At 38.3% G+C, this 12,478-nt stretch overlaps 1 protein-coding gene across 1 annotated transcript; it reads left to right on the top strand.

Moving 5' to 3' along the window:
- Nucleotides 1-1,651: 1,651 nt before the first annotated feature.
- LOC104613581 (CDC42 small effector protein 2-B-like) lies at nt 1,652-2,850 on the top strand. The gene is made up of 3 exons (XM_010282114.1): nt 1,652-1,705; nt 2,134-2,235; nt 2,776-2,850. Exons 1-3 carry the CDS (start codon nt 1,652-1,654, stop codon nt 2,848-2,850), a joined length of 231 nt encoding a protein of 76 aa, XP_010280416.1.
- Nucleotides 2,851-12,478: the final 9,628 nt, after the last annotated feature.

Raw genomic sequence — 12,478 nt, forward strand, 5'->3', positions numbered from 1 at the left:
CGGAGCCCCACAGCGGTAGACGGCCAAATGCCGGGGGGTACGGCGGGAGGAGAGCAGGCGTTCAAGCTTTGTTTCAGGATGGGGATGTTTCTTTATCTAATTTGATGCTCATCTCAGTCAGTCTGCTTTCAAAATAGGTTATTAGTGTACAGTGACACACTTTATGATTTTTAAGAAAATCTTAGCTTTGATACAGTCTCCTTAACATGAAATAAACCCAAAAGCTCTGCAACTAGTGTGAAGCGTAGGCAAAAGCTTCTGTGTGTTCTTATGGTTGTGTGTCCCTTCTTTGCTGCATCCAAACAAGGCATCAATGGTGATAAAGACTGTTGTGAGAGGATAAAGTGCGGTGAAAAATGATAATTGAGCCAGATAATGGGTTGTATTAAAACCACCCAGGATAAAATGGAATAATATATGATGCATTCTGCAATAATGTATCATATAGGTCGCCTAAAGCTGAGGCAAACATAACAAACGCTTTGAAAGAGAAATGGCAAAAATTTAAAAAATCTTCTTGAAGTGTGAGAACTGGTGAAGTATAAGAAAACCACAAAGCTGAAAGACATAGATGTGCTAATTAAATAATTGTGGGACTACATAAGAAATGCCTGTGTAGGGGGAAGCTTATGCTCTTTGGTTGTGAAGACTTCAGTGGGGGTTCAGAGAGGCTGAATTGATGAAGCTGTAACTTCTGTTAAGCTGTAACAAATACCTTCTTTATAAATTAATATGTTATAATATTGTTTTAATGATCTGGGGTATGAAAAAGTTGATATGAAAGACTACTCTATAGCTCTGGGTTTGATTTGAAGGAAGATACTTAAAAAAAAAAGCCAGTAACCACTAAAAAGTTGTTTTTTATCATAGCTTCAGGGCACTTAAAGTCAGTGAGTTTCCTGGTTGTGTCTCCAGTTCAGGAGTGCTGTGTTAATGGTTTCATACATTCTGGGAAGCCCTAGGCTCTGTCTGTTGAATGGTTTCTGTTGCTGATATACAAAACTCTTTTTTTTTATCTTTTAAAGGCTTTTTTGAGTTGTAGAATACTCTGTACTTTGAGCTTTTCTAAGTCTAAGAAGAGTAACTATATCCGATGTAAGAAGGAAATTTTCTTTTGCACCTGTTTGTAAATGTTAAGTATTCAATCTGTTGCGCTTCAAAGCTATTTTCTTTTGAAATACTAAGCTAGCTCTGCTTCCAACAAGATCACAGACTGCTAAACAAGACCGACTTAATTCTAGCGTTGCTTTTATTATGCTTCTGTAAAGAAACCAGAACTTATACTACTGTCTGTCTGGGAGTAAATGTGCAGAGTACTTAACCCTGGTTTCTGACATGAATGTACTGATTTTAAATTGATGCTACTCTTCTGTCCAGGTATGTTTAAGAATTTTACAATTTTTTTTAGTCTTCTGAAATTTCTATTGCTCCATAACTGTTACAAGACTTTGATATATTTTAGTATAAAATTAAATAATAATCTCTTTGCAGGTGTACTCATCAGATGCTTTCTGTGATCTTTAGCAGTGAATCTGCACAAGCAATTCCTTCCTAAACTCACTTCAGGAACTGCAGCTTGGTTCTCGTACTGCTTTAACTCCCAGAGAAGTAATTACACTTAACAAGACCTTATTACGTACTGAAAAATACAATGACTGAATTCCTGGTTTGTTTTAACTGGTGCAATGGTGAACAGCCCCAGCCGGTAGGTAGTTGCATAACTGCTGTCCTTTATCAGAGTTGAAGTTTTGTCTTTCAGTTATGTGGAAAACGCTTTCATTGTCATGTTGTTCTGATTAGTTTGGGCTAAGTAATGTAAAAGCTAAAACCAGACCTGTTAAACTATCTTTAAACTATGTGTGTTTTGCCAGAAACTTTGGTCATATGGCTGTTTGCATTTCTCAGGCCCTGACTTTCCAACATTAAAGAAAGTTTTTGCTAAAATTTAATTAGCAGTAACAAAAGTCACTTTGACCCTCTCTTACCGCAATGACTCTGAAACCTCAGCCTGGTTGCCATGAGGCATCATTAGGTGTCAGTACTGACTGTCTTTTTTTAACTCGGTTGCTTGTTTCTGTCAGAAAGCTGCTCATGTTTTCCGAATACAGACCTAAGATATCTTCTTTCTCACAGAAGAGGCGTCAGAGACTGGACCGAAATATGATAGGAGAACCAATGAACTTTGTACACACTGCGCACATTGGGGCACGAGAGATGAGTAGTGACTATTCATCAGTAAGTGTGCACCTCTTGGATAAGCAGAAATCTCCACTTGGTACCCCACAGAGCAGGTAGCTAATAAAATATTAGATAATTGTAAGAGAGAGAAAAATCTGACTGACCTTTTTTTTTAATCAATAGAATAGCATCAGAACAGAACTGTCGTTTGGTTTGTAAACATAAGATACTGTGGAAGGCATATTCAGCGAGAAGTGCACATTTCCCCAGTATCTTTACATACAAATGAGAACCCTTTGGGTACGGATTCTGTGGACGCGCTTTATATTAGGTCCAGATAACACATCACCCTGAAGTCAAGGCTGTGCCAGGGTGAGGGTTGTAAGAATGAGTGGGTTTTGGATAGGAAGACCCATCTCATGCACTGACTTAAAATACTATTTTAACAATTCTGGGTTTAGTTGTTATTTCTCTCTATTACCAGAGACCCAGCACTGAAAACATAAGGCTCATCTGCCTCATCAAATTGGTGTTTTTAATAATCGCTCTGGCAACCAGACTTTATAAAATGCATGTTCTAATAAACTTTTTTCCTAGGCTATATCAATTCAGGACCACATGAAGTCTAAAGGTGGCTACACAAATGGCACTTCTGCAACTGTCGAGATGTAAGAAACTGAGAGAAGGTTGAAGTCTGCTCTGTCTTATGAGGACCCCCTGGACTGTGCTTTCATATTTTCTAAAACCTCTTTATCACGGAGTAGAGGGAGTACTTTAATTCTGAATAGGTCAGTGCAAGCTTTGGTGTTTTTTGCACAATAGCTTCTGAAGGAGTTACTGTGAATTATCCTTAAGATGGTCTGTTGTGGTAGTGTTGTAGTAGCAACTGTAATTTGTCACTGTGGATGACTTCCTAGCTGTGTCCCAAAAACCTCACAACATTGTCTTGTAGGGTGGGATTGGAAGCCAGTATGAATTGTCTGGGGTTTTAGTCTCTGTCGTTCCCTCCCCTCAAGAAATGCAGAGGTTCATTTAATTGGAAGATATCACATGTTTGCACTTCTTCCATGGGCTAAACTGACTTGCTAAGTAGGGTCTTGTAGCCTATAATACAACTATGGACCTAATTTTTTGATGGCTTACAACCTAATGCATAAATCTACTTGAGCTGTACTTGCGTACTCTTTACATGTCTTTTGACGGTGAATGGAACTCTAATGTTAATACAGTTAGCGGAGTCTGCAAAACCAAGTGAAACTTCTGCCTTGCTGTGATAATGCTTTTGGAGCTAAAAATGGAAGTTTTGCAAATATACTCTCAAATGAGGCTTAGAAAAACAGACATTTCTCTCAATTACTGGGCCACCTGCCTTCCATACATGCAGTAGTGTGACTGACAGGTATTACTACAACAGAGCTAATAACATGTACCAGTTAACTTCAAGTGGCGCTACAATATGCTCACAATTGTGTGTTAATTTTGCATGACTACTATTGAATTTTAAACTAAAGATCACTCTCTGTAATCTACCTGTAAGAGTAACTACGCAGGACTTCAAGGGGTATCTCGCTCGTCTTCCTGGCTCCTTAGTTTCAAGACTTTTTTTTTTTTTAGACAAACTGAATTTTTTTCTTGCATATGCTTTTAAATTATATGGTTTAAATAAAAACTATGGTTTAAGTGATACAGCCATGCGGAGAACAACAACTTAAAGAGTATTGTGAAAACCTGCAGGAGAACATTAAATGGGAACAGGGTCTTGCAGAATTCCAGCACTTCATAAACACAGATATTCAGCCATACCCGAACTACAGTTTATCACTTGGTTCATATTTATCTTTCTATTAAGCGATATGACAAAACTGCTGAAGTAGAGCTAGGTTTTTCTTTTGCCCAATCACTGACAGCTGTTCCTGAACTCAAAATTTGGAGTGACGACAAGTGCAGAAGCTTATGAAATCTGCTTGCTGTCATGGCATTAACTAAATTCAAGTGTTTAAATTACTGCCAAATCAGCACCAGTTACGCTGGAAGTCAGCGGAGTTCTCGACTCCTTGCTCTAAGCATGAGATCAGTTATGAACTTTTTTCCATTCACAAAAAAACAAAACTTATTCTTGAATTAGAATACATGCCATATTTTAATGTATTTTAAAATTAGCATGAGTTAGCTGTACAGTTAGCTTTTTAAGGCCTTTCATATTTCTGTTTTCTGGCTTCAGATTTATTCCAACAGCCTAGTTAAGATACAGAGTTCAAAGAAGCTAAATCCTGTGTACTGTTGAGGAAGCACAAAGTGGCCAAATTGTTTTAAAGAAGAACTTCTAATTCATCTGCTATTACAGTGAGTTTATGCATTCATTGGTCCAGAAAGATTAGTGGCAGGGCAATGGTGATGAAGAAAATGGGTTGTATTTTGTTAACACAGTAAGAAAACAAATGGAACAGGAGTTTGTATTTCCTGAGGACTCCTTCAGTATGTTTAAGATCAGGGGTGCATGCATAACTAGAAATAAAGAAGTTTGTGATCATGCCAGTTATTCTCTCTAAAAACAAACCAACAGAGATAATTTTGTTGTTAAACTCTTATTTATAGAAAAATCCTGTTTTTCCTTTTGTAAACCATGCAGCACTGTCTGGTGTAAAATGAATCTATTTTCATCAGCCTATATAGTATTATATAGGACCATATTAAAGTTAACTAAATTGTCACATTATTAAAAGGAAATGTTTTGCTATTGCATTAAAGGTGCCATTACTTTTAAAATCTAAACAAACATAAGAGCATGTCTTAGGACTTAGGTATTTTTTTGCTGTATATTTAGAAACCCTGCCTAGCTGTAATCTTTCATGTAACTCAACATTAACCTATCTATCTCGATTATAATAAATCTGTTGAACTAGGCACTTGCACTCTTCTCATATGGTTAAAATCTTGATATTTTTCTCTGCACTGAAAACCTGTTGGTCAGGTGGCTGGATCAGTATGGCTTGAACCTTTATTGCACAAAATCAAATTTCTCCACTAGAGAGCACAATTTTATATCAAGTCTCTTCTGTCTCTACTCTATACAAGCTATTACTCCAGTGTGGGGGCTTTTTTTGCTTTTATTTTTATTGATTTGTTTTGTGTTTTGGTGTTTGTGTGTTTGTTTTTTTTTTTAACTTGGCTGGAATAAAATACAGCAAATCAAACTTTTTCATCTACCTTGCATGCTGCGAAGACCTTACATCAACACAATGTGGCAATGAAACATTACTGCTCTGACTTGATGGCATTTTATGGTTTCTTTTTGTAGTTGGAAGTAAAATAACTTGCAAGCACAGCAGTATCAAGTCTGTGCTGGCAAGAATAAGCATAATTTGACAATGCTAAATTCCGTGGAGGTATAGCTATAAAATTTATCATGTTACTAAATACAGTAACACTGGGGAAAAAAAATCAAATCTCTCTGTGAAAGATGATCACATGGCTGCTTTTGACTGTGTGTGGATTTACTTTGCTATCAGCACTGTGACACTGCCATAAAACCCCAATAGTTGAAGATAAGAACTATGTTGTCTGCCTTTCATAATCGCTGCGGAGATAGAGGAAACAAACTACAGAAAGAACACAGTGCTGTGTTACAGTGGTGCCAAAAAGATCTCCTCTGGTGAGTGGGCTTCTGCGAGGCTTCTAGATATTTTGTGGTTCTGCAAACTTGGTTATTCAAGAATCTCAGGCTGTTGTTTTAATGATACTGTACTACAAAATCACTCAAAGTTAGGCAGTTAGGGAGTATGAGGTAGAAAAACTTCCTTCCTACCGTTTTTATCTTCTTTCTCAGGAGAACAAACTCTTCAATGGGGCTGATTTAAAAGCGTACTTGCAGTACTCTGTTATGCTCCTAGTTTATGGCTCCTGAAGGTAGACTTTGACTTCTGAAATCTGTAAGACAGGTGAATCGCACAATAAGGGTTAATGTCAAAGGTGTGGAGTCCTGAAATAAAAAAAAATCTGGTTCATTAGATTGCAGATTGGCTTCAGGGCAGAAAACAATGACTAACCATGAATGCTTTTCTAAAAGCTACTTGGAATAAATCTTCCTTATTTATTTTTAAAAAGCAGAGACTTGCATTTTTAAGTCCTTGCTATTGTAGTACCACTCTTACTATGTACCTTTCTGTCTTAATACAGGGACTGGATCAACAGAGTTTAGACCCAAGGTTGCAGTTAATGCTCAAAATTAAAAATTTTAGATGCTTACCTCTACAGTTGAAGTCCCCATGCACCTACGGAGATGCTCTAAGTGCTTGGTGCTTGGGCTTCTGCAGACAGACTGTGCTTTCTTCATACAAGGTAATTTATCTGGCACACAAGGCCCAAGTTACATCAGTGGCTTTCCTGTTGATAGTCGTGCGGTTACAGTGTATATGTAAAAGGTTTCCTAGTCCTGTACAGAACAGGTCCCCTCTAGGAACGGGCCTGTTGGACAGTTGTTTCCTCAACAGAGCCTTAAGCTGTGGAGTTACTTAAACGTATTGCCACGTGCAGCTCTGTGCCAGTTTTGTACTTTGCTATGTGAAAGCATAAAGTCTCCTTGTTATTGCTTAATTCTTCATACTCCAGGGAAGGTGATCAGAGAGGCTAATGGGTCAGTCGGGAACTAAAGAAAAATGAGATATACAAGGGAGGGAGGTTTAGAAGCCATGGAGAGGCAATGTGGTATATGTTTATGAGCAACAAGCAGGGAGCAGAACATGTGCATGTTAATGTTTGTTATCTGCAATGCACAGGACAGTTTTGTTGATATCCATTGGAAAATACTTGTAATGTGTGCATAATTGGTATATGGAGGAAATTGGGCACTGAAATGCATGACTAAGCTGGGACTTTGAGACACAGATTGCCAAGGGATGGTAGTAGCTCTCCCTGCTTACAAAGCTGTTTTCAGAAAGTATGGAGCCACCCAAACAGCTAGCTTTGGTTTCAGCAGTTGCAGACTGATGGCACGTATATGTTTGGAAGATGAGACAGTGCTTTTTTTGTGTTTGTTGTTGTTGTTGTTTTGGGAGTTTTTTCGTGATGAATGTAAGGTTGCAGATATTCTAAATGCTGAGGCCTGCTGCACTCAACACTACCTCCATGGAACACAAAAGAAGTAAAACTTAAGAGTTAATACAAAACAGCAGCAGTAAAAGGGTATTTGCCTTCAGTTGACCATGCTGCCAAAAGTTCAAGGCAATGAAATAGATCTATCTGATATTCAGCTTCCAGGTGTTGGGAGAGCATGGACAGGTTGGAGCTGAAAGGTCATGAAGAATTCCTTGTGCCTGAGGAAGTTTGAGTAATGTTCTCCTGGATTCTCTGCAGGCTGAGATGCCAGGAGGTCACCGTGGCTACACCAGATTCCCATTATGACCTTTTCTCCCAATGCTATGTCAAGAAAGGAAACGGGAAAGAAAATAGTGAAAGCACTTTGAGTAGGCAAGGACATTACTAGTATGTGTTCTTGTGCCAAAAAAGCTCCTGACTTGAGGTGCTTGATGCTGAACTAGGACTGCTATCATCACCTGGGAACTTATAGATGAGTAAACTCGTAATAAAAAACTGTGCCCTTTCAGGGGGAGTGAGGTGTGCAAGGGCACCCATAGCATGGTATGCTTCAGCCTCTGCATCGCCTAAACCCTGCCCGAACTGCCTTGTCAAGTGTTGCATTATGGCTACTGAATACCTTGTGGTTGTCACTTGCTCCATACATCCTGTTTCTGTGCATCCCATTAGCATGACCAAAATCCTAAAATGTTACCCAAAGCCGTAGTTCAAATAGGAGGAAGCTCGCTTAACCTAGTTTTAATCCCATTTTAAAAGAGTAGTAACAGATGGACAAGAACAACTTTGAGTTGTCTGTGGAGACCTCTACAGTAAATTACTTATGAAATCAAGGCCACAAAGCTTTACTCAGTGAACTTTTTTTTTTTTGTTATTAAATCAATGTAAATGGGAAGAATATTCTCTTTATAAGAAATTTTACATTTCCTCTGATATTTGCATATAAATCCAAACTGAACAAAATCAAGGTTATTATTACTAAGGGCCCACCCTAATTCAGAGGTGAAAAAAAAGTTGAATTATGTCTTTTACTGTTTTAATATATATGTATATATTTAGACCTTCATCTTAAGTAATGTGGAAGGAAGTAATCCATTCTTTTAAACTGAAATTAGTATGATTGCTCTGGCTTGCTGGAAGTTTTTAAAAAAAAAAAAAGGACTTAATATCTACATTTAAACTACTGAGAGAGATTTTGGTGTGCTTTTAAAGCTGACATTGGCCTGTACAAGTGGATGACTAACTAATTTCAGATTCTTCATCAAAGAGCTAGAAAAAGTGTTCAGTTATAGGATTTTTTTTTTATATATATATAAAATAGCACATTTACATGCATCTGATCTTGGTGTGCTGAAGACAGACATGGACATTTTACATAACTTACCTGAGCTGAGTCTAAAGGTGAATGAAGACTATACTGATAACCATTAATTAACTTCTTCACAGTGAGCTGCTTGAAATTAAGGGTTTGTAGATCAGGCAAAACAATGGCACTTATTCTAGACAGAAATCTATTTTTAAAAATTTGATCTAATATATGTAGGTTTGAAAGTCCAGTCTCAACATGAGCTAAAGCTACATATTAATGGTGAAAGTAATAGCTTTCTAAATAACTAAATAATATAATAATAATTTTCTAATAACTAAATGCAGTTACCCACATTTACCCTTGCGGTCTCTACCACCAGGAAATATTAAAACCTGACTCAATACCTTCGAGGGTGTGATGCAAGCTTGAAAATATAATTCAAAAGTAAGGTTTACAGTCCTTCATTAATGCAGCAAGCTCACATTAGTATACATAATAGCATATGAGGAAGGCTTTCACTAGTTTCTTTCAACTACCTTAAACATCACCTTTGAAAATGCATTTGAATTGGTTATTCTCTCCGCTGCATAATATCCAGGGAACTAGGGTATCTCTTGTTTGCACAGATTGATATTTACTGGTGTTCAGATAAGGCTGTTAGTATATGGGGAAAAGCTGCTAGACATGTTTGTATTAATAAATAATTCTTAAATACCAGTCTTTCGGTGTTTTGGATCATTGTCTTGCCAGGAGGTAGAGGTACCATCAGGCTGTTGCACATGTCCTCATTTTTGCCGTGTGTGTGTCTCACAGAGACGGCAGGTTTCAGTAGCGAAGTTCCCCATGCCACTTTAATGAAGAGGCTTCACAGTGTTATCTTGCTGTCTTGTTCCAGGCTCCAGCCAAAAAGCTGTGAAAATACGAAGCATGGAAAGAGACAATTTAGGGTAAATTTTCTTTGATTAAGCCACTTCTTTTTCCTTGTCACCTGCTTTATTCTGCCCTATTACTCTACCGCCCACTAAATTTCTTAGAAATGTATTTCCATTCAGTATTTGGGTCAGTGTTCTCTCTTAGTTCTTAGAAATTAATACAACACAACAAAAAATCCTTAATTTCTTTGAAGCATGCATATTGATTCATGAACCCAATATCCCCACTTTACTGATTCTTCTATGACATAACTGTTCAGTGAGCAAAGTCTAGTCCCTTTTACGATCTTAGTCCTTTAAAAATTATGCAATATGTTTTCTCTTAATTACCTAATGCTGATAGCCACTCTTCCAAATCTGCCCAACAAGGCAACTATTTTCTATTTATGGTATTTTATGCAAAGGTAACAGACTTGATGATCTTAAAGGTCTTTTCCAACCTTATTGATTCTGTGACTTAGTAATTCAAAGTTAAGCTAACGGATGAGCAAACTTAATTGCAAAAGGAGATACAGGGAAAGGAGCAGAAAAAGGCAGATTGGTTGGGATAAGTTTACTCAAAGCATAAAGTAGCACTTAATGCAATGGGAGAGTCAGAAGAACATTGTTGGAATGGAAAATGTCTTTCCTTCTGTTCAGAAGTGTGTGTATGTGATGGAAAACAGGCGGGGGAAGGAAAGGATAATTTCACTATCCCTTTGAAATGGATTTCAATATATGCATAGTATTATTCAAGCAGTTTATTTTCTGTGCTAATGGTTATTTAGCTTCATCGTCCACTTTCTAACAAATGTGCTCAAAGCCTACATTAAATATCTCTGTTCCTTAATGCTTTAGAAATGCCTGAGTTGAGCTACAGATTTTATTTCATGTTGATGTTTTGGTTGGGAAAGGGATTTTTCTGAGAGTGCTTTTGCTGCTCTTTTCTCTGATGGACATCATTATGGTGGTATAGAAAGGATGCCATTCTTGGTGTAGGTTTTTAGTATCTTACACTGATTATGGGTTGAAGCTATATTGTTAATTCCAAATAAAGAATTTCAGGTTTAAAACTGAGGAAAAAAAAAAGAGGATCCTTTAGGCTTTGAAGTAATTCTTCAGGCTCTGAAGGTCTTTATAACCTAGTTTTCTTCTGCCTGGGATTAGAAATAACATATATATGAATAAAATCTCATTTTTCTCATAGAGCTGAAATTTGATACTAGATAATGTTTTTAGTTCTGGTTACACATTAAAGCTAATGGTAAAAATTAGGGACTACTTAAATTGCCAATAATACTAATTAATACCTAATACATTCTTAATACCTAAGAAGTTTTCACTGATGTCCTGAATGTGAGCTGCCCATGTTATGAGCATTAGGTCTTTTCAGTGCAGTATTTCTAACCTGCACAGTCCTGCTGGACTGCAGGGAATGTGTTTAGTGTAAGAGGTGTTTACACAATACCTTCAAAGATGCGTCAGGGCAAGGGAGATCAAACCAAACACACACTTTTTGGGAGAGCAATTTCTTTTATTTAAAGGAATTTGTACTAGTATTTCTCCTCAGCCCATTTTTTTCTCAGCTGCAGACAAAATAAAAACTGCTGTGCTTTCCTGGGGAATGCAAGGAGAGGGATTAGTATTTGGTAGGGCAGGACACGCCGTGGAGTCTGATCTTGTGAGCAGCTGCACACCTGCAATTCAAATTAAACACTTCCATGCCCAACATACACTGTCATGTACATACCCTTAGCTCTTCCCAGATCACAGAATTAATAGATTTATTGAAGTAATCTGTATTAATCTGTCATCCAGATCTTGTTAGATTCAGAAGAAGAGAGAGTAGTTGGTGTAAAGCGCCATGGTTACTCTGACAATAGCACCAAAATAGAAACACACAGATGGACAATGTACTAGCTGTTGGGTTTTTTTAATACCGATTCTGCATGGAATATTAATTATTACCTGTGTCATGGTATGCCATTAACTTTCACTGTTTAAGCACGTTAAATTGTTAGACACACTTTTGCAGCATAGCAAATATAAGACATCCATAAGCCTATTCTGTTGCTGATATAAAGATGAATTGCAGATTGTCACTGTTATCATCAAAATATCTGTATTGATGAAAACACTGCTTATTTACAGGCATGTAAATGTTACTCAGATTTTTACAGCAACAGAACAGCTTACTGAAAATTTGCCATAATGCAGTGGGGAATGTTCCCGGCAGGTGTTTTATGTGACTTTGTGAATTTAAGGACACAGAGGGAAAACCAGGCATGCAGGAACCTCCTTCCCCGGCAGTAGTAACTACCACTTAGCCTGCGAGCAGGTCAGGCACGGAGGTTACCCACTGAAGGCTTCGATTTACTCATGCTGGACTGCAGCTCAGCTCTCCTCCTCTTGCCTCCCCTTTCCCTCGCGCCTCCGCCATCGCCTCATGGCCACATCCCCACCTTTCTCCCATGATCTTTCTTACTTTCGCCTCTTCCGCTTCCCTGGGCACGCCGGCCCCGAGGCAGGCCTGGGCCCCTCGGGCAGGGGCAGGAGGGGAGAGCGTAACCAGCGCCTGAAAACCTCCCGTGGAAGGTGTTGCACAACTTCCTTACCTGGTAAATCATAGAGCTGTTTCAGTCTGTCTCCTTCCTGCAAATCATTGCTGGCTCTCGCATCACCGCCCTTTTAATGCTTTCAAAGCCTGGAAAACATCTCTGAAATGCTTTTTTTTTTAACTGCAAAAAATGCAAATTCCCTCAGCCTTTTGTAATAGGTCATGTTTTGCTGTTTCTTGTACTTTTGCTTTCACCTAAGACCCGCGGCTATCCTCATCGTAGCTCTTCCCCACGGCTTTCCGTGCGTGTGCTTGATCAGCCAGAAAGACGGAGTGAGATGAAATACTCAGATTTGTCCCGGGAGATGTGGGGCAAAACGGACCGTTTCGTTTTATTTGTAATGGCTGCGAGGGGTCGCGTTACGAATCCAA

This window comes from Phaethon lepturus, unplaced genomic scaffold, assembly GCF_000687285.1.
Source record: "Phaethon lepturus isolate BGI_N335 unplaced genomic scaffold, ASM68728v1 Scaffold42912, whole genome shotgun sequence".
Taxonomy (NCBI): domain Eukaryota; kingdom Metazoa; phylum Chordata; class Aves; order Phaethontiformes; family Phaethontidae; genus Phaethon; species Phaethon lepturus.